The following is a 21768-nucleotide window of genomic DNA, read 5'->3' on the forward strand; positions in this document are numbered from 1 at the left end:
AAAAGGTCACTTCCTGTCTCGACGTGTGGCTCTGAAAGCGTCGCAACTACTGGATGAGGGGAAGTCTGCTGGTTTACGTATATATCTTGTTCCAGCTGGACCGGAAAAACTGGGGAATTCAAAAATCTTTAAAATTGTAAGTGTTAGCCACCTGCCAAGTTTTCGGATCAACGTCAACTTTTTTTTTTATTTTTTAAACTCTTAAAGAAACATATGCCTGACACATTTAGGTAAGGTTAGTGTTACAGGTAAGCTAGTCCCGTGCTGCCAATTTACACCGTGCGGAAAACGTACAAATCTCAAATTAATACTATCTCAGGCTAAATATGCGCCTAATAAACAAGCTTTGAGGTGAGACAAGCTGACGTTTATAAAATGTCATATTTATAATTATCCTTTGGTTTAAGCATTTTGCTGCCATCACGAATTTTGTCAAAACCGGAGTAAACGTACTCCGGTTTACCCGACATCATTATCATTAGCCGTTGTCCCTGAAATAAATAGTTAGCTTCCCAAAGAAACTACTAGAATATGGTTTTCCATTGCTCCTAGTGCCATGTTTCGAATACAGCGAGGTTACATTTTAATTGACGCAAAAGAACGGGCTACGTTTATTATGAGAGTGATTCGTGCTGACGTGATCTTTTAATGGATGACGCCACAGTGCAGAAATTCTCAGCGTGCTGCCCAACTAGCAGCAAATGTTTGGGATTTGTCTCGATGCAGCTGAATAACACCGCATCCGTACAAGAAACGCTAGATTACGAATGTCTCAGACTGACTCCACAAATACTGTTTTCAACAATGGACAGGATTAAATTCGATTCACATTTAATTCGGTTTTTCACTGTTTTGTAGAAGGGGCCATAACAAGGACTGATCTCCCACAGAAGGGTTAAAGCCCACGTAATCCCATTCAATATAGCTGGCTGTGGGCTAGTTTATTGCGCGGACATACATTTGCAGCACTGCCAACAGGTGCATTACTGAGTTTATACACAGCAAGGTTACACGAATCAGAAATGAGCTGTTTGCACTTTTCACAGCAGGCAGACACGTGCTTTTTACATTAAAAATACCATAATGTCTAGTATATTTTTCCAATTAATTTTCTGTACCAGTTATTTTTTGGTTTGGTCCTACTACAACTTTCTCAAGGCTTTCTTAAAAAAATCAATCGTTCTTTATACACTGTCGCCACCTGCTGGAACACCGTTGGTACAACGCCAAATGTAAAACAGGAAACCGGGACAGGGGAGTTTTCTAAGCGTTGCTGGTTAAATTAAAATTGCAATAATTATAATGATATCTATCCTACAGTTGCACATTTTAATGTCTTAGATTTGTCTATAAACATCCTCCTTGTAAAAACTTCTGAGGGGTAGGCATTGTCAACAGCAATAAAAAACTTTTCTTTTTATGTAGTTTCAAGCCAATTATCTTATTAGACCTCATCAGACCTTAACTCTTGAGCATGGGTTCACTGTTCCATGTTGCACATAAAAACTTATTTATACCCTCAAAAGAATGTAGGAATACGATTCTGGATTTTGTGTAGATGGTCACTTTCAAACTAGAGCTCCAATTATTAGTCACTTAGTTGAGTAGTTGATAAACAACTAATTGACACATGTGTCTAGGCAAAAATATATGTTCTCTTTCAACCTGTTAAAATATGAAGATTAAATGCTTTTCTTTTTCATGAATGATAATAAAAGAAATATTTGTCACTTTGGAAGGTGGGAAATCATAAGCTAAGCCCAACCAAATTTATTTATTTATTTAGCACAAACCAAAGACCAATTTAAAATGGTAAAGCCAGAAAATATATGTATAAAAAAAATATAAAAGAATTGAATAAAATACAATAAAATAGTACAATCTCCTAAGAAATGTATGGGAAATATGTATTTAGATTGAAATTTATATAAAATAAATCTCTCAAATACTGCACATTTTCTTTGTATTGGACTACTTTAATATAACTACAAATAATTTAAAAAGTTTTTATTAAATGCAATAGTGGTGATGTTAGTTGAATGACTTGACTGGGACTGGGATTGACTAACACATAAGGGAAGCAACAATTAGCCTTTAAAGCATCATACTCAAACTGTTCCCAGCATTTGCTCCTCAGGAGGCAAAACTAACAAGGCAGCACTTTAGGTTGGGACTTTTCCCTCTTCTGTGGTGCATCCGTAGACTCATGTGTCTATGTTCAGCACATGCATTAGATGCATATGCAGTCCCCTTTGATTTTAAGTACCCAAACTAGTGTTACTCTGTCCTGCCCAGGAGCTGGGGGGGGGGGGACCAAATACTGACCTGAAAGATCCGAGCAAAGCCTTTGAGTGGGTAGTTAATTCCCTCTTTAGCCCTCATCAGCTGTCCTCCAGACTGGAATGGAGACACAAATGATAAAGAAAAGCTACCCCCATCTGGCAGAAAAATACATATTTAGCTAATAGAAATAGAGTGAAAGTATAGTAATTACTTATATAACTTTTTTGTACATTTAAAAAAACACTTGCTTTAACAAGCTCGGCTTTTATATATTTATTTGTTCTTTTGTCTTTTGTAAAAGATATTATTCAGTTTTTCATTTTGTCTTGTTCTTACTTTATCGTTATGATCCTTTTTGTTTGATTGTTATAGTCAGCATTACTTTTTCTCTTGCCAATTATTTCTTGAACTGTCACAGCAAACAAGAAATATGAGTCTCAATCACCTCAAGTTTTGTTAAGTACACTCAGATTTTTAGAATAATCAATTGGAATGTTACTTTTTATGCTCGTAGTATAATTCAGGAGTATATGTACTTGATACATGGACCAACACATTTTAAAAAATAATATTTAAAAGATGTCACCAGCAAAAATTATTACCTGAGGACCCTAGAGACCTCTGTTACTTACAGTGTCAGTGACTCTATTGTCCCCTGTTACCCCCATTTGAGGAGTAATACAAGATAAATTGACTCTGGGCCCAATTTCATCTTTACTTGAAGGTTGATCTGCTGCTGTTTAGAGTGTTGCTCTAGCCTATCTGTTAGCCCTAATGGAGGCCAATATATAGATAAGTGTCTTGCCAGGAAAATCAATATCGATGTGGCCCCTGATGGTTTTTGAGTTAAAGTGCTTTGTTTTCTGCTATTGCCACGAAACACACAGGTGGTGGATCCTTCTATTAACAATTCCCAGTCAACCTTGAGACAGAGATCGAAATAGAAATAGAGGGTAGTGGTGGTTGAGGGTGGCAGCATTGGTACCGACATCACTAGAGCGTTAGATTTGGTGGAGGATGGAAAAGCATCATCAGTGGAGAGCAGGCAAGAGCTTTGAAGGAGTGTGATGGAGTGTAACAGAGACAGAGATGGGCTTGGAATGGCCAACATAATCTTTAAGTAAGAAAAAGCTCATTAGCTAAGTAGGGCTGGTCTGCTCGCAATTTATTTTATATAACGATCAATAGTCAAGTTATAGTTCAGGTTGTTATTATTAAAGATGCTGACAAACCTTTATGAATCAAATAAGTTTGTTACCGTTGGTCTGGCATCTGCCATGTTCCTCTTATATAGGTGTTTGGGGAAGTGATACAAATTTGCTGTCTTTGGTCAGGATTTCGATACAACTTGCAAGTCATAGATGTTTTATTCACACCTGATTTGTTGCTAAACCAGCCTACTGAGAGAGAAAGCTCTTATTTTCAGAAAAAAAAAACCTCTTCCTCAAACTCTTTCAAGTAATGAGTTTAGCCTCCGCCAACCTTGCTTTGTTGTATTGCAAAGAAAAGTCAATAGTACAGAAAAAGTAAAAGTTGTGTGAAAGTACAAGTGTGTCCAGTATTCTCTGGATTGTGCTGATTTTGTTATTGTTATTTATGCAATTAAATGTTTTTAATATAGTATATACCCTTTTAATTCTTAACGCATAGTTCCAAGTAGAACTCCGACAAACACAGATCTTTGTATAAAAATATAGTCTGTTAACTTTAACATCACAGTTCTCAGGTTAGTTTAATAATACACTGATGCTAGTTAGTATACCTGGCTAAAAAATGACCATGGTGAAGCATACTGTGGTGTACTTTGAATGTAATTTGAATAATTTAGTTTTGATTGGCAAGACGAGCAAAACCCAATTTGTCATACTGTTCCTTGCAAAACTGCTCCTTGAAGATGAAATTACAAGACACTAAATGGAAAAACTAACAGGGAAGTTTTAAAATTCAAAAGTGGTGTTTTGCCTTATATTAGAAGCAAGACAGTCACCTGAATCCAAGGAATGAGGCTATGTTGTCTATTTGATATAACGTACCAAAGAAAATAAGAGGACACAAGTGTTCCCACTCAAAATATATAAAAAACAAAAAATTTAATCAAAGCCATGATAAAGCTGAACAGAATGATTTTACACCACTTCATGTGAGGACTAACTAGTGTGGCCAAACTAAATTATTTAGTAGGAGGTAAAATGTATATAAAAACAATGCAGTAAGTCAGTGTTTTATTTAGAAGGCACCACCCATTGTGAGTAAAGCCAAACTTTTAAACATGCAAAATACAGAACATGTGAAACATCTCGTTTGGTATCTAAGCTGAAGTTGTTGAGATAAAATACAAACAGGAATTGCTACTTGTAAGAAGGTCCATGACTCATTGCCTTTACTTCGCTTTCTTTTTTTTTTCAAAAGTAAGCAAAGAAATCTCACTATATTTATTCACTTGTTTATGTGTGTATTTATTTGCCATACTATGTTGTTGTGAGAGGGTATGAGGCAAATATACAGTAAATACAAATTTAAAGTAGATACAATTTTTTTGTCTAAATGATGTATTATAGAAATGAAAAACAACAGAGGTACTAAAGATTCACTGATAAATATACTTTATCACTATACTTACTAAAGAAAATTGGGGTTGAGCCCTATTCTATTCTGAATTTGCTGCGGCCTAAAAGTGCCGTCCTTCTCAAGAAATCATTGACAGCTTCCTCCTATTTCGAAAGAGCACTCGAAAGAGGGCTGTGATGTTTTTTGTATTGCACCTTAAACGTTAACTATAGCAAGCTTATTTCCAACCTGGCCAAAAGTTTTGTATATCAATAGGATGCAAAAGAGACAAATATATATTGTTCTCTGTTTATTTAAAAGACGCCACAAGTTACATTTGTGCAAGCACCTGCTTCAGTGGCAAGACTTTATTGTGTAGTGAAACTTTAATCTGCAGTTCCTACATCCTCTAGGTATTACAGTATGTGTGCATTAAACTGTACAGCTGTGTCAGAATTTCGCTGAGTGAGCTGTAGGCTGGGAGTCTGAGAGAGTGGTGTCTGCTTGAAAGGCGTGCTGGAATATGAGCTTGACAGTGGTGGACTTGAGTGATGCACGGTGGTTTCGGTGATCTCCGTGCCTCTGGCTGACTGCGTGGAACCCTCGTAGCCTCTGTTTTGTTTGGACAGTTTTTCTGACTCTTCGGACATGGGATCGTCACCTGACCAAAAAGAGTCAAAATCCAGTTATTAGTAGAAAAATAAACATGAAACATTTTCACAATATTCTTTCAATGCTTGTATTTTAACTGTAATCAGATAATATGAATGTCCCTGTGAGTTAGAGATAACCTTTATCTGAAGAGCAGGAAGGACAGGCAGCTCTGCGGGGACAGCCCATGGCAGGGATGGCTTTCTCTTCCACACAATTTTCCACCAACATGTAGAACTGCAAAGTCATAGATAATCAGTGGCAAATATTGACAGGTTCCAGCATCTCAAGTAAGAGGAATTTTCCATCTTACAACATTGTAAAGCAAATGTCTTTTAAATATATTATTTCTATTTAATGTAATCAGTTATTATTAAAAAACCCTAGTTTTTTCTAAACATTTAAAAACTTTCTTCATATGTTATATTGTGGGATGTTGTCACGGTGTCTTCAAACCAGCCAGGCTTGTTGCTTTTTAGAAATTCAGTGTAGGTTAATTTAACTATATGGGTATTTGGATATGAAACGTTGCATAACATAACACTAATCTTACAAAGGTAATCAGAGTAGTCGAGGTAATGGGAAAACTTCATTGCTGACGACAAAGCTTAGTGATAACCGTACCCGAGGCAGACTGGTGGTGGTGGTCTCCGACATGCTCTTATCTGTCACACTCGTCTCACTCACATTATCCACTGATGGATGTTTAGGGAAGAGTCTTCTAGTTCTGATAAGATGAAACCCACACAAGTTAAATTAAATTTCAAATCTTAAGGGCTATCTGACTCACTTGTGTAAATTATTATTTAATATTCAATGTTCGACCTTTAAATTGTTGGTGTCCTAGGAGAAAAAGAATACATTCAAAATTTTATCATATCAGGGAATTGTATCATAGTTTTCTGCTCTTAATGGCCTGATTACAGTGCACCTCAACTTACACATATGTAGTAATTAGTCCACATTGTGACCATAGGAAATGCAGTGGGTCTTCGTTTTGGCAAATTTGATATCTGTTATAATCTTCTTGACCAGAGAGAATGAATCTAGAGCAGTGGTTTTTAAGTTTGTGTGTGAAAAGCACACCAAAAGATGTCAAAACCTCAAAGCACATCTTTATTTATATCTTTAAAATTAGCGCATTTAGCTAATCATTGTCCTATTGCACACAAACTTGTCGCAAAAACTCAACATCCAGCTCTCTCCTAAGTTGTGGGTTGCAAATTACAATTGGGGCTCGGCTGTAAAAATTGAGACAGAAGGTACCGTCCAGATTATAGTACATGTCAGAGAAACAAAATAAAACCTTTTTAGGTTTGTCTTGAGATTAGTATCATAAGTAAATTACTTATTTTCATCAGTAGCTAGATGTGAAAAACCTAGTCTAGAGATCAACAGATGACATTAAAATCCATTATTTGTTATTTCTCATTAGTCTGCATCATCTTGACACACCGTTTTGGAACCAGTGCTCTAAACTAATGATGTGTTTGTCAAGTCAACTCAAATTATATTTAGCTGTCTGTGATATTGTGTGTGATACAAAAGGGGGAAGAAACCTTAAGAAGAGCAAGTGAGGTTGGATGCTTATTCCAAAACGGACAGAAACAGAATATATGTTATGTTAACAGAATAGAGCAATAAAGTAGATTTACAACATGGATAATCTGAATAACAATTACAGGCCATAATCATGACCAGGGGAAACTTGGAGCAACTTCCAGATGACCTGAACAGATGAGACCTAAATCCCATGACCTTTAACTTAAACAAGGAAAGACTGTGCAAATGCACAAGAGGCAAAACTCAACTGTGTGTGTTGAAGAGGAATCAAAACCTCCAAACTCAAGAACTGCAAAAGTGCACTCACAGCCGAGTGCAGAAGGCAATTTGAGGCAGAGGTATTGGCGACCATGTAGCGTTTCCTCCAGGGTCATACCTCAGCGGCTCCATTTTGTAGCTAAGAAATGACCTATTTTTATGTGTAATTGCTGTAGAACAAGCTAAATCAAGCATGTAATTGAAAGCGTGCCACTTCCACGGGGGACCCAAGACAGCAACTGTTAGGATGTGGGAGGTTGAGGGTAGGGGTGTGCTTTTTGAGTCAAGAGTGAAGAATGCCAACAGCCTTGTGCATAAGCCAGCGAAACAACCGTAAAACAAATCAGCTGCTTAGAGACAGCTCAGGTGGAAACAAAAGGAAGGGAGGGGTTGCAGCGTGTCGTTTGTATGTATGTATGCTTCTCACTCAGCTAACCAGGGGTCACGGTGCCATTCGTTCCACATGTGGCCCCCCGCTGTCATGCTGGGACGCCAACATTACATGGCTCATGCCACCATGATTTTGATAAACACCTTTAAATGCTGTCAGCTCATTCATTGCTGGCGCAGCTCTTTCCTGGCTGACTATGCTGCGTCCAACTATGTCTGCCCTGTGCTTCCAGTGTTCAAAACGCTGGACGCCACAAACACAAAACTGCTTTTAAAAAACGTTATTTCACTAAAACGTGTGTGGTTATACGAAACTCTAGTAAGTTCCTAGAATGCTTGAAGAAAAAAAAACTTTTGTTGTAGATAAAGCCTTAAAATCCCCCTTAAGACCATAACGAGACTCTCACAAATTGCCATTTTAATAAAAGCCATATAAATGGAATTCTTTCAGGACTTTGCTATCTCACCATATGCGGGCAAGCTTAGTTTTGCTTTACACTATTCTGAAAGATAACCAGTTGTGGAATTCATTTATATATGGTGCCTAATTTAAACAACTGTTTAAAAAGCTCCTGGTAGCACATTTAAGAACATGTTCGCCTCAGTTTCTCAACTTTGGTCTTTATTTACCACTTCACCCCCTTTTTCCTCTCATACCTGTAGCAGTAGGTTACACAGGCAGCTATGGAGAGCAAGGAGATAAGGACCACCATGCAGGCAGCTATGACCACATTCCTTCTCTTCTCCTCCTCAGCTTGCTGAAGCTCCCACCACTCGAGGTCACTGAACTGACAACGCTCTCCCATGTAGCCTGTTACACAACTAGAATTAACAAAGACATGATGTAAAGTTATACTTTCTGACTGCACTTATCAAACACTATGAGCAAAATTGACAGCAAAGTTAATGCTATAAACCACTGGTATAGTATGTTGAATACTGTGAAGGAAACATGGTGATCAGCTGTAATGATAGTAAAACTACAAGGTGGATTTAAGTGTCTTTTGTAGAGAACTTTATCAGTGCGAGATATAATTGGATCAGATGTCACATTCATGGAATTATAATTTGAAACATCTTATTGGTGTATATAGCTTAAAGTAGCATGTGTTTAAATATGAAAAGGTAAAACTAAGGATCATGGTACAATACTGACATCTGCTGCTTTTCAGTTGCAATAACAGCAAACCTTTATACAGCATTTTCTAAAAGAATGAAAATTCTTCCAAAACATCGCTGATTTGAATTACTGTATATTTCATAGTGTAAATGGACTCTTAATTCTCTTTAAAAAAAATATGGACCCAGTTGGGGAAAGACCAGCACTTCCTCTTTACAGAAATCATCACAGGTAGTAAGTAACTATAGTATATCTGATGAAGTACTCCACTTAAGTACAGTTTTGTGGTCTACTTTTTCTCCACTATAATACAGAAGTGAATAATTTACTTTTACTCCAATACATTTAATTTAAAGCCTTATTGAATTTACTATTTTCAAATGAGGATTTCACATGCATAGTTGACTTAACTAATAAATGCTGATTATTATTATTATTATTATTATTATTATTATTATTATTATTATTGATTAACCACCTGTCAGTATAAAATCAACTTTTTTTTTCTTCCCCACACTAAATTGCTAGGTATTTTGGCCCTTATTTATTCTTAATTCCTACAACCAAATTTTCACCTTTTAAAGAGTTAGTTGAATACATTTGGACATTAATATTGTTAACAGTATCACATATAATACTATTTGTAACACATTGTTTCTTAGTGAAGTACTTATATCAGTAGACCAATAAATTGGAAGGTGGAGGGTCACAATGAAGGATTACACAAAAGGAAGTATTTACTTGCAGGCGTAAGATTCCATTTCCGGAAAGTAGAAGCAGACACCCTGGTACAGACAGTAGGACTCATGGGTAGAGGGACAACCCTCCACTGAGTTACTCCTGTGGTGCAGTGTTGTGACCTCTACAGGGCTACTGGTCGTCATCCGTGGTGAAGTGGTTTCCAACTCTTGATGGGAATCATAGAAATGTACACAATGACGCTGTTTTGTGTCTTTTAATCATAATGCTATTTGAAAGACTGTTTAATCTTTGAGATAACCCATACACAGTAAAAGCTGTATGACTCATATTGAGTTCAGGCTACTCTGAATATCAAAATAAATAAATGGCAGTGGACCAAATTCAATCTGTTTGCCCTTAGGTAACTCCGATCAGATTTCCCCCCTTTCTAAGGTGTAGAGTGGACAAACAAAGTTTGAGATTCCAAAATAGGATCTTGGCCACTTTTGTATGTCGCCTTCTGCATTTAAATCATATCTGACTTCTGTCAGGTCAGAATAATGTGTTGTGTTTATTTACCAGAGTTTTGCTGCTAAGCACGTCCATATTAGTTTTCATGACTCTGTATCAGCATCTCATCCCACAATACTTACAGTTAAACAGTTTTGAGAACTTTCACAACAGTTGCTACCACTTAACACATACTCTGTATCAGAATCTTTCAGAACCTTTCATAAAACACGAAAAGTCGGTATCTAGCCAAACAACTGGAACGTAGCTTAATTTGCAGTAAATGTATATTACCAACCTTGACACATCTGGCCATTTCCATGGTACCCAGCCAAGCACTTGCAGAGGTACTTCCCCATGGTATTTTGGCATTCTGCGTTTTTATTACAATTGTGTGTTCCTAGTTTGCACTCATCAATATCTTAAAAAAAAAAAAAAGATAATATCAAATGTTATCTGAATTCTAAATATCTCTGGTTTACAATTTTATGTGTTGTTTTTGTGTTACTGTTGTGTTTTGTGTCACAAAGAGAGTTAACATTATTTAAGTTTTTAAAAGCCAAACATGTTTGTTTCTTGTACAATGTTTAAACTTTTATCCATCAGATTAGTTGGCATTTTATAGCAAATGACACTTACTATACAGATAAAACCCGCAAATACCTTAACTGATTTTAAATTAAAATCAGTTAGAGTAAGATGAGAACTACAAATCATTTGTTTTTTAAGAGGCACTGTTACCTGAAATCATTTTGTCTGTGAAGAGAGTTGGCTCACTGTCTATATTAGAGTGAAAATCGGACGCCATCCTTTCAGCAGACAGACCAGGTGATGTTTTCAGGGGTGGGCTCCCATTGTTAAATGTCTTGTTTTTGAGAGATGTTAAAACAGTGGATTCTCTGTCTCTAGATTCTGCATAATTAATACATACAGTTAACAACATTTTATATCTAGTTTCAGAGTTTATTCGGCGTCTGTACCTTTAGGCAGGACAGGGCTAAAAGAATCACCTGCTGTTCCATTTGAAGCATCAGCAGGAACACAACTTTTTCCATCAGCTGATAGTGTGTAGAGTGACTGACATGAGCAGTGGACGATTCCCAGTTTGCTTTCGCACACCTGTTCACAGCCTCCATTCAGGTGAAGGCAAACATCTGCCCCTGAAATAAATAAAAAACACAAAATGACAATGGGAAAGCTCAGTCATAATTATTTTGGAATGGTGGATTTATTAACCTGTTTTGTTGTCACTGACAAGGGACATTTACACACCTAGACTACACAGTAATTTGTATAATGGATATTTTTTTCAGAGCTTCGTAAATTCAGACACATAAGATACAAAGAAAACAGTGAAATTGGTCTGAAGACTCTACCCATCTTTTAACTTGAGATTATTCTGTAAATCCCAATTTTGATATTTCTTCCGCTTGATTTACATCATGCCGTGGCTTTAAACCTTAAGGTCCAAATTACTGTCCCAAATTACCTCCCGTTGTGTCTTTGTACCTGGTTTAGCAAGAGGGTGAACTACCACAACGGATGCTGGTTGAACCATGTTGCCTTGGATACGTTGCAGTGGCTTTCCTGTCCGCTTGTGCACACTCCTTAGCTGCTGATTCTCCTGATCAGAGATCCAGAGCCTGTCTTCAAAGACTGCAAGGTCAAAAGGCCGACCTGGACCGATCAGAGTTGGAGAAGACCAGAGCTGACTAGGTGATACCAGGTGAGAATTGCATATTTTCTAATCATTAAGCCATTAAGTCACTGAGTACGGTGGAAGAAAGAACCCAATGTAATATTTGAGTATTTGACTATTAAAATCTCCGTCAGTCTATTAGCTTCAGCTAACACTATGTATCAGCTTTAGCTGTGCTTTTTATGAACCATACTTCATGGAACTCATGTACACTGTATTTGAGCTTTATGATAACATATTCCAATTTATTTTGTATTATTAGAGTGGAATGTTGTCTTTTTTTTCCCCACAGTTTGGTGCAACACTCTGTCTCTTCATGTGTATGGTTAACAAAAGCCTCACCTACTTGGTTCTCTAATAGAATTCGTCGGTCTGAGCCGTCCAGAGCAGCAGTCTCTACCAGGCCCCTTCTGTGATCACACCAAAACAGACGATCCTCTGTGAAATCAATTGTCAGGCCGCTGGGTGACACGAGGTTGGTACTAACAATAACCACACGGTCTTTCCCTTCCAAAGATGCTCTTTCCACTATAGGCTGAGCACCTGTATCAGTCCAGAACAACTTCCTCAAAGGAAAAAAAAGAACAATTATTATTATTTTTATTATAATTATTAAGCGTATACTTTGTGGCATATTTTGTTCATACATTATGTGATATTCAAGACATTAAAGGTGCTGTAAAAAAGTCCTACTGTAAATAATTCCAGTGGTCATTTCAGTGTAAATTAGAGCTGCTATCAAACAAGTTTTTCCATGATTTATAAATTGTTGCTGCTTACTCACTTTGCAAGAGGATGAACTGCAATTCCTCTTGGTTTTTCCAGCCCTGTGCTAACAAGAGTTTCTCTCTTTCGTCCAACCAAGGTACAGCACTCAACAGTTGCCTGGCTTTAAAACAAATGTGTATGGTTGTGTAAATCAGAAAGTAAAAGTGATGTCACGTTTGTTAACGTTTAGCAACATAACAATTACTAGAAAATATTATAAGCTTAACCCCAGAAAAAGACAAAAAAAACGACAGTCACCAGTTTCCTATTGGATTTTGTTGAAGTTTAATAAAAACAAACTGATGTTAGTTAATCACTGAGTCAGTTCGGAAGTTTGATCCAACATAGAAGTGTTCAAATATTCAAAAGACTATTTATAACTTCAGTGCTAAATTTACATTTGTTTAATGAACAATCAATAGCGTGTACTGATGCGTACTCTACACACCTTCTGTCAGTCCAATAGATTCTGCGGTGCACCCAATCAATTGCTAGTCCTTCTGGAGAGTTCAGATTCTCTGAGATGAAAATGTCTCTGGACCCACCTTTCAAATCAACCTGTTCAATTGTTTTCTGGCTTGTATTAGCAAAGTACACCTTTAAAATGCATACATAAAGTACACATTATTACATAAAACAGACAAAAAGCTATTAAACATACAAATGATTGTCCAAACAAATAAAAAAAACAGAAAGATGTTTAGGTAACAGATCATCACATTACACGTTTGTGTCCACTAAGTGTCACTGGATGTCTTCCCCAAAACCTGGATCAGGTCCACCTACATCCTATTACTCAGTAAAAGTACTTCAGCACCCGTGCAGTACTGCTACTTCAGCTAATCACACACACACACACACACACACACACACACACACACACACACACACACACACACACACACACACACACACACACACACACAAAAAACTGAACCATAACAAGTTTTCATCTTACAATGTTCTGGACCGGGTCATAGTCCAAAGCTATGATTGTCCCCCTAGAGTCTTCCACCAGGGTTTGATCCCCAGTACCATCAGGATTAATTCTTCGTACATCTATTATGTTGGCAACTAGCAGATAGGGTGGTGGTCCTAAAAATTCCAAAACATTATTTCACAATCAAATGTACAGTAGTGGTGTATCCCCCTTCCCCATTATTTTCATATTGCCTTGTGATATTGTTAATCTAACTTTGCGGAAACAGAAGACAGAAATCGAGACATTTAACTGTGATTCTCTTTGGGTTTATATCCCTGAGCCATCTGCTTTGCCATAGTATCACTCACCAGTAGCAATGCAGCGCTTGCCATCTTGGTGGAGCTGGTAGCCAGGCAGACAAGAACACTGCCACCCACTAGGGGTGACAGGAGTACAGAGTTGGCTGCAGCCCCCTCTGTCTGCAGATGAGCAACCTGCAACAGCAACAAAACGAAAACAAAAAAGTGGTACACAGATACTGAAAGTACTGTTCTGTTCTCTAACTTCTTTGACTTCTGATTATAATCCTTCTAAATTGACCACACAAAATGCTATTAATGTATATTATAATTGGGTAAATTTCAGTTTCTGAGTAAAGGATTAATAACATTGTAGCCCATACCAGTACAAGTTTGTCTGTCCTCCTGTAGTATGGATCCCTCAGGACACACACAAACAACACCGTCATTGGTTTCCAAGCATCCGTGGCCACAGCTGGTCATGTAGTCGCTACAAGATATGATCTCTGATTGTAGGAGGAAAAAAGCAGATATTGCCATTTTAATTTTGAAATCTCAAAGGTAATGCTGAAAATATCACTAAAGCTATTTGAATTGAACAAATACAAACAGATTAAAGTAACTGTAAAGCAGCAAACTGATAAGTTAAAAAAGTTGATATATATATATATATATATATATATATATATATATATATATATATATATATATATATATATATATATATATATATATATATATATAAAAGATTGTTGACCATTGTTACATGTTCAAGAATTTTCTTGTTTATTTGGGGGCAGGGTATAGTAGATTCTAACAGATCCAGTTAAAAAACAAGCTTCTTAGACCCTTCCTGGTAAAATCCATTTATGAAGTCAGGTTTAATCCTGTCAAAATTTGGCGAAAGTGTGATGAGGCTGCAGGTAAAGCCCACACATTGAAGGTGATGTAATGTTAGCTCAGTGGAGTCTCCTCCACCTGTGAACGTAGGCAAGGTACACGGAGCCATGGTACTGTATATAGATATGAAGTTACTGTGAAAAATGCATGGGACATGGCTGTTAACTTCTCCCTACTGGTTGCATGAATTTATGAATTTTCATAAATCCTGCACGATACAATATTGTACACGCTGAGCTGCACTGAACTTAAAGGGATAAAAGAATCAACAACTGGAGAGACATAATAAAAAAATATGTGGATATAAAAACTTCCAAAAGTGTTTCTACCAATAGCTTTGTTTATAATTTTATATGTTTTGTTTTATTGAATCAGAATCAGAAGACAAAAGCAGTTTCCTCCCTAACATAATCTTTGCTGTTGTTTCCTTTATCTGGCCTGCTATTTGGCTGCATGTTTGTTTTCTTGTGGAGCTTGGCAAACGTTGCCTGCTAAACAGCTTAAACAGACAAAGCTGCTGACCAGATATGTTCCCTATTGCGAATGTCACCTCATCATCTAATCCCATTGTGCCTGTGAACCTTTCCTGTCTCTTGGCCTCGTGGCTGTGAGATTAGAATGTGTCCATAATGTGTTTTTAATGTTATGAGGTCAGTCAGTGTGTAGATACCTTGGGAGCTTTTAATGGCATATTAGACAGGAAAAATCAACTGAGCTATAATTGGCTTATTTAAAAAAAAAAATCAAATGACCATTAAATTCTTGTCAAAATATATTCTTAAAATAATTACAAAATATATTTTCTATGTTCATTATTTCACAAGTTATCTGTATCATATTTTGGCAGACAACAGACCTGCATTATGTTAGAAAGGAATGACCAGTCATAAACTGAGGTACAAAAGCTCAAATGATATACAGTGTGTTTGTATACTGGATTTAACATTTTCAAATATATGTTTTAGTGTAGCTCTAAATAGCCAACATTACAATGATTATTCCCTCCAGCTGACACTTTTTGCCTTATATAACAATTATTATGCTTGTGCATGTTGACTGACCACACTTCAATCTTTGTACGCTTGCATACAAATTAAGCTTATTTCAAGACTGACAAATTACTAACTAACTTAAATCTGACTGTCTAGTTTTCATCTACTTTGCACAGCTGCTCAGTCTTGTGGTTACTAGAGCTTTAGGAGCGTGACAAAGTGCCGGTCATTTGACCTAGCGCACATTAAGGACAAAGGCAGCTCACTATGTCTAGCCTGGTATTCTGTGACCAGATTCTGTGTCATTTTATTGGCTCTGTTGGGTCAAAGTATTTTCAGGGACATAAATGCTATCTTTCATAGCATTACAAAAAAAGAGGATCTAACTCAAAACCCAAGCTACTCTAATTATATAGGCCAAGTTCTAGTGTTGCCACTTTTAAAACAAAACCTAACTCAGAGGCAGTTTTATTCATGGTGTCAGCAATATTTAGAAGCATAATTGTAATCTTGCCATGAATTGTTTGTGCTGTTAATGAAATGCCTATTTAATCTGACCAATTAAGGATTTAGTTTGGAACAGAATACAAGATCAAAATAATCCCAAATATGCTTGTACTTTACCCTGACATGTCTTTCGGTCTGGAAGGAGGGCGTAACCTTTAGGGCAGGTGCAAAAGTAGGAGCCAGGTACGTTTTCACAACCAAGAGAGCAGCCGTGGTTCCAGTGGGCACATTCATTTACATCTGTGGTAAACACAGACAAAGTCACATATATTTTACATGTCATTTACCTACATGACACTTGTTTTCTATACTTTGTTTACGTGTTCTTGTATGTGTCACAGTAGGAGTATTAAATATTTGTGTAGACACTGTCATATACTGCAGATTTGTCAATTTAGGTATTAGTAAGCAAGCAAGTTTTCTGTGTTTATGCGGCTAGAACCATTTCAATCAGACAATGCCACTGACAATGTTGACTTTTTCTGCATGGTGTTGTGTTCAGTACGAAAATACCTAGAACTTTTTAAAGACGCTTTTAATGACTAAAATACAAACCTTCACAGTAAGTGCCTTGCTTACTGAGAGCAAATCCCTCTCTGCACTGACAAGTCCCTTGTTCGGCTACATTAGAACACACATCCACACAATTTCCACTCAGTGCTTCACAACCTGTTTGAAAACATCAGCAGTGGCAAATATGTTATTATGGTACTGTCACTGAATCTCTTTCTAAAATCTAAAACCAGTAAATTAATGGTGTAGAAACTATAGAGGGTAAAAATGCTTTAGTTGTAACCTGGAAATGGTGATGGTGTGTCTGCCGTTGGCTGGTTGAGGGAATGTACTACCTTTATGGAAAAAGGAATTTTTGGCATTGGTTTTTTGTTTATATCCAAGGACTCTCTGCCAGTGTACTTGTTCACTTGTTTTATAGCTCGGGATGCTGCATCAATATAGTACAAATGCTCCATAAAAATGGATATTCCCAGTGACTGAGACCTACAGTAACAGAAAAAAATTGAAGAGCATCAAAATGCCATAATAAAACATAAATTCTCAGAAATATTAGGAATTAAAAGTTTCACATTTGACGGCTTATGTAGGAGTTTCAGTAACAAAAGAAAACGGTTAACTAATCGAATACTAATACTACACCATCCTCACCGAAGTGGATGATCTATGACGTGTAGGACGTTTCCGTTGTAATCACAAGAGGCAATGGCACTTTCTCCTTGCAGCCCAAATTGAACCCAGAACAGTCGTTTATCCCCATGGTCAATTGACAATGCCTTCAGTTGTTGTTGTTGTGCTATCTTAACAAGTGTAGTTTTCATCTGTCCTGTCACATCAGACCGTTGGATACTTGGAATCAACCCACCCGACAGCCAAAAAAGAAACCTGTAAAATAATTCATTGGAAGTACGACTTTGCACTGAAGTGCCCCACATTTTTGTCATTTGATTGCTTTGTGTACCTGTTACCAAATAGTGCTATTTGAGGTAAATGTTTTAATCAATATCTTTTAGAAAATTTCTTATGAATACTACAAAAACATCCTCCTACAATCAGAAGCCTCTGTATCTTTTATCCTCATTGCATTTTGTTTAAGTTATTAAAAGAACAATTCAAAATATACTCTTGGCATTTTATTGTAATGGATTAATGTATTTTAAGATGTTAAATTCCTCATTGCCATTATTCATATTAAAAATGTACTTGTCAGCCTACAAGCTGACAAGTACAAGCCAAAATTCAATTATTGGCAGAGAATATTTAGTTAAAATAACTTTTTGACGCATTGAAACTGGTGGTATGTCTGAATCAGGCTTTCATTTTGCACCTCGGTGCCAGCGATGCTTAATGGAGGGATATGAAGCTTTTTATACAGTAAAAACACACAAACAAAAATGGCAGGAATCTGAATGCAATTGGTAGCTGTATGTGAAAAGTTTGCACATTTTCAGCCCATCATGTCATTCAGTGAACGTATTACTGGACTCCATACCTTAAATTGTCTACACAGAACAAAAGCAGCACTACTACAGCAATCATACAAGTAAAATACAGATTGGATTACCTCTTAGTGGGGTCAACAGCTATAGAACTTGGTTTTGTCAAGTGTCTTAAAAGCGTCCTTTGATTTTTCCCGTTTATATCCATTCTTTTAATTTTTCCCTTTTCTTCACTTGTCCAAAAGACACTGTTCCAAATCCAGTCCACTGCAAGTCCTGAGATGTGTTTGTCAGATGAATAGAGTTTCTGGAAAATGTTAAATTTTGTTAACCACACTCTTGACCAGTGTTAAATTACATTCCTCCCAATTTCCTTACTGTTTTCATTAAATGCAAAACTGACGACCTTTCTCTACATCAATAAAATGCATATGTTTTATTTGTTATCTAAAAGCAACTAGAATCTATTTGTACCAGCGAAGTGCTGTAGAACATTGGAGCTATAATATAATTACCTGTCGGTGTGCACCTCTTACTGATGTTTTATAGATAACTCCAGCTAGTTTGTCTGCCCAGTAAACTCTCTCCTCTTGGAAATGAAAGTCAAGCAGGATAGGGGTTCCCACGCTAGCCACAAGTCTTCGCTGGTTCTTCCCATCGAGGTCCATCCGATGAATGGCTTTACCATTCCCAAATATCAGGAAGGGCTGTGAAGCTTAACATAATGAACCACAAAAAACATTTGTCTTGAATTCATGAACATACAGCTTAGGTCATTCCAAAGCCACATAAATATTCATATGAATGACCTTTTGCTACTTAGTACTGCAGTAGTCCATAGGCCCTCACATTTGAAATAATGACCACTAAAAAAGAAAAGTCTACTAAACTTAACTTAATTTAAAATGGCTAATTGACATACTAATCGGTTGCTAAGGAAAACGGAATGTGCATGTTACATATGTGTACAATGCCTTTTAATAGTTTGTATGACTCTTCTTAAATGTTGAAATGAACGAGCTACAGTATCAGATTTTACCCTTAATTCCAGCAGCTTTGTAGTCAAGGACACTTAACGGAGACCAAGACATAGTGTATATTGAGAAAACATAATTTTGATTATAATAGTACAGAGACAACATATCAGATATTGAATCTTGTCTTGAATTTCATGCCAGCAACCTGTTTCAGAAGTTGGAATAGGAGTTCAGTATGTTATACAGTGTATTTTGTTACTTCAGAACCTGTATATATGAAGCATTAATGGTGCATTTACAGCAAGTTACCCTTGCTGTGTGCACTAAAGCACCACCATTCCATCATGGATGCTGACTTTTGAAGGACGTTTCAGAACATGATGTACAACATTTTTAAAAAGAATTTACAATGTTGACACATCAGACCACAGGACAGTTTTTTCTTCATCTCAGTCTATTTTAAATAAGATGAATATCGGAGAAGATGTTTGTGATATTGGCTTCTTGCTAGTTTACCTAGTTAATTGTGAGACATTCCATGTTGTCTGTGTACGCATTTGATGACTCCATTGCATTACTTAAAATGTTGTGTTGCAGTGTCAATGCAGACCAGTTAATGGGTCCAGGTCTTAGATAAGTGAAAACTGTTTTCCCTTAGGCTTTATCCCAGTTAAACTAAATAGTCCCCATGGACAGGTAAGTAAGCATGGCAGCATTTAACAGTTTAATAGCTGTCTTCCCTCTTTGTGTCATGCAGCAGTTGCCATTAAATTGGTTAAATTGTCTGATAAAAGCCTATTCATGGTTATAAAGGAGTGAAGTTCAATGCACCCTCAGCTGCTTATGAATGGTACATCATCTCTTAGCAACAAATGGCTCCTGATTCAGTATTCTGCAATGAATAAAGTTAAAGGCGGCAGCAATTTTAGTTTTCTCACAGTATTTACTTTAGTTGAGAATATTGTCACAGTAAAGTTCTGTTAAACATGAGCATAATGTGAGAAATATTACATTCGTAAATGGAAAAAAGAACACAGGCATTTCAACAAGTTCGAATCCCTGAATTATATTTCATAATACTTGGGTATAGTTTGCTCTGGACCTCATTAAACTTTGACACACTGGGGTATGACATGTCTGCATTAGCTCTCTGAATTACTATTGATAGAAGCTGCTCCATTGTCATGGGCAACCATGGTTATGGCTCCTAACTCTATGGAATGAAGAAAACAATGAGCAACACCATGCAAACATAATGAAATGTCTGGTCAGAGATCTCCAAGATAGCCACTGATGTTGTGTTGCTGGGAAACATCCTGAATCAATGACAAGGTTACAGGGTGGTCATGATTCTTTGCCCAGTAATCTTAGTGGTTCTTATTTTAAAATACAATAAAAATAAATAAAAAGAAAATAGAAAACTTTAACTGGAAAAGCAGCTTCATTAAGATAATTATTATGAAGAATAGATGCTTGAGAAGAGAAGAAACTAAACCATCTCAGAGGATGATCTTCTGTTTATGCTGCTATTAATGTTGATCTGTCTTCTCAGAATTGTGATGAATATTGAAAAATTTTACCTTACTACAATTCACCGCATATATCAGTACATGTCACTTACATTGTATGAGCCATTGCTACGACGGAGATTACTTTTTGTACATCACAGAGAACCACCTCTAAACTTTAACTGGAATTGCACAAATATCTTCGGAATCAGCATGTGACACACCCATCCAAGCAAATGTCGACTACTTGGCCAGTCTTAATAATAAATAAAGCCTTGGCCTTGGAAACACATTTTGGGATGAAATTACCTTATATGTTTACTTAGTGGTCTGCTGTGTTTGAGCCATAGTAGTACGTTACTTTAGATTAAAACAATGTCATACTCACCCACACAGCTGCTGTTTCTCCCAGTTCGAGATAGTTGTTCATCCCAACATGCTGTCCTGAAGGGCAAGGCTTCAGAGTTTTGCAACATAAAATACATCAGTACTGCTGTGATCATAACCGCCAACATAATCCTGCGCCTCACACTGCCTTGGGAGCTGTACTTGTTCACTTTTTCTCAGGCATTTCCACTTGCAGCCCCGTCACAAAACAATCCTTCCAAATTAAGCAACATTTGCTTATGGTTTGTTGACATTCTTGTTCAAGGCTTCAACCCAGAGAGACAGTGGAGCTTAACATACCCGGAGGTGTCACCATAAAGACAGCTGCAACTCAAAGATGGAGGAATCTGAATAAACAGGGTGAAAGTGCCAGTGCACTGATTTAAAAAAAAAAAAAAAAATGTGTGGGACACTGCTCACCCCCACTTTGGCCCCCAAGCTGCTAGTCTGTTTTGGAAGCAAAGATTGAAATTCCTGACACCCCTGTGGTAAATTTTGCACATGCTAACCCAGCATTGGAGCAAGATCTTCTTTAAGCTGCAGCAAGTGTCTCAGGCAGAATGTGGAATATGCAAGAAATGAGGGTGGACAAAAGAAGTGTCTTAGATAATAACAACTCCCCACCCCCTGACCTACGTTTCTTTCCGAATGTAGATGGATGTGTCGTATAGAGAGGTTTTGTGTGCAAGAGGGAAATTGGGAGATCAGTTTTCCATGTAAGGCTACTATGCTTATATGGCAGCGCATCTTATTTATTCATTGAGGAACAAAATTTACCTTTGGTGCATTTATTTCCAAACTATACCATTAATAAATGACACATGCTTACAGTGCAAGCGAAATACACTCCCACA

At 37.0% G+C, this 21768-nt stretch overlaps 1 protein-coding gene and 1 long non-coding RNA gene across 3 annotated transcripts in view; one reads left to right on the plus strand and one right to left on the minus strand.

Moving 5' to 3' along the window:
- Positions 1–23: 23 nt before the first annotated feature.
- LOC137133818 (uncharacterized) overlaps positions 24–21768 on the plus strand; it is a 66180-nt gene continuing 44435 nt past the window's right edge. The window contains exons 1-3 of the long non-coding RNA XR_010915293.1: positions 24–136; positions 11522–11729; positions 12064–12177. This is a non-coding gene — a long non-coding RNA (uncharacterized lncRNA). The remainder of the gene's footprint in view (positions 137–11521; positions 11730–12063; positions 12178–21768) is intronic.
- Positions 4357–21694, minus strand: egf (epidermal growth factor). Of its 2 annotated transcripts, none has more exons than XM_067517770.1 (22): positions 20916–21694; positions 18558–18757; positions 18168–18349; positions 17255–17488; positions 16887–17089; positions 16646–16759; positions 16208–16330; positions 14075–14197; positions 13761–13886; positions 13429–13565; positions 12919–13067; positions 12487–12591; positions 12045–12268; positions 11513–11680; positions 11014–11163; positions 10745–10915; positions 10302–10424; positions 9554–9719; positions 8350–8514; positions 6106–6208; positions 5622–5718; positions 4357–5491 (listed from the first exon to the last, which is right to left on the minus strand). In XM_067517770.1, exons 1-22 carry the CDS (start codon positions 21040–21042, stop codon positions 5247–5249), a joined length of 3435 nt encoding a protein of 1144 aa, XP_067373871.1. In that variant the 5' UTR covers positions 21043–21694; the 3' UTR covers positions 4357–5246. The 2 variants fall into 2 exon arrangements, with proteins under 2 accessions (XP_067373871.1, XP_067373872.1); XM_067517771.1 differs by having other exon boundaries at positions 12919–13028; positions 20916–21693.

The sequence above is a fragment of the Channa argus genome, chromosome 10, assembly GCF_033026475.1.
Source record: "Channa argus isolate prfri chromosome 10, Channa argus male v1.0, whole genome shotgun sequence".
Lineage (NCBI taxonomy): Eukaryota > Metazoa > Chordata > Actinopteri > Anabantiformes > Channidae > Channa > Channa argus.

Coding starts and splice junctions, on each gene's coding strand:
- egf (XM_067517770.1), bottom strand. CDS start 21,042: ATGTTGGCGGTTATGATCACAGCAGTACTGATGTATTTTATGTTGCAA. Junction 16,760..16,886: donor CACACCATCACCATTTCCAG/GTTACAACTAAA, acceptor GTTTTCAAACAG/GTTGTGAAGCACTGAGTGGA. Junction 8,515..9,553: donor ATGGAATCTTACGCCTGCAA/GTAAATACTTCC, acceptor TGTTAATTCTAG/TTGTGTAACAGGCTACATGG.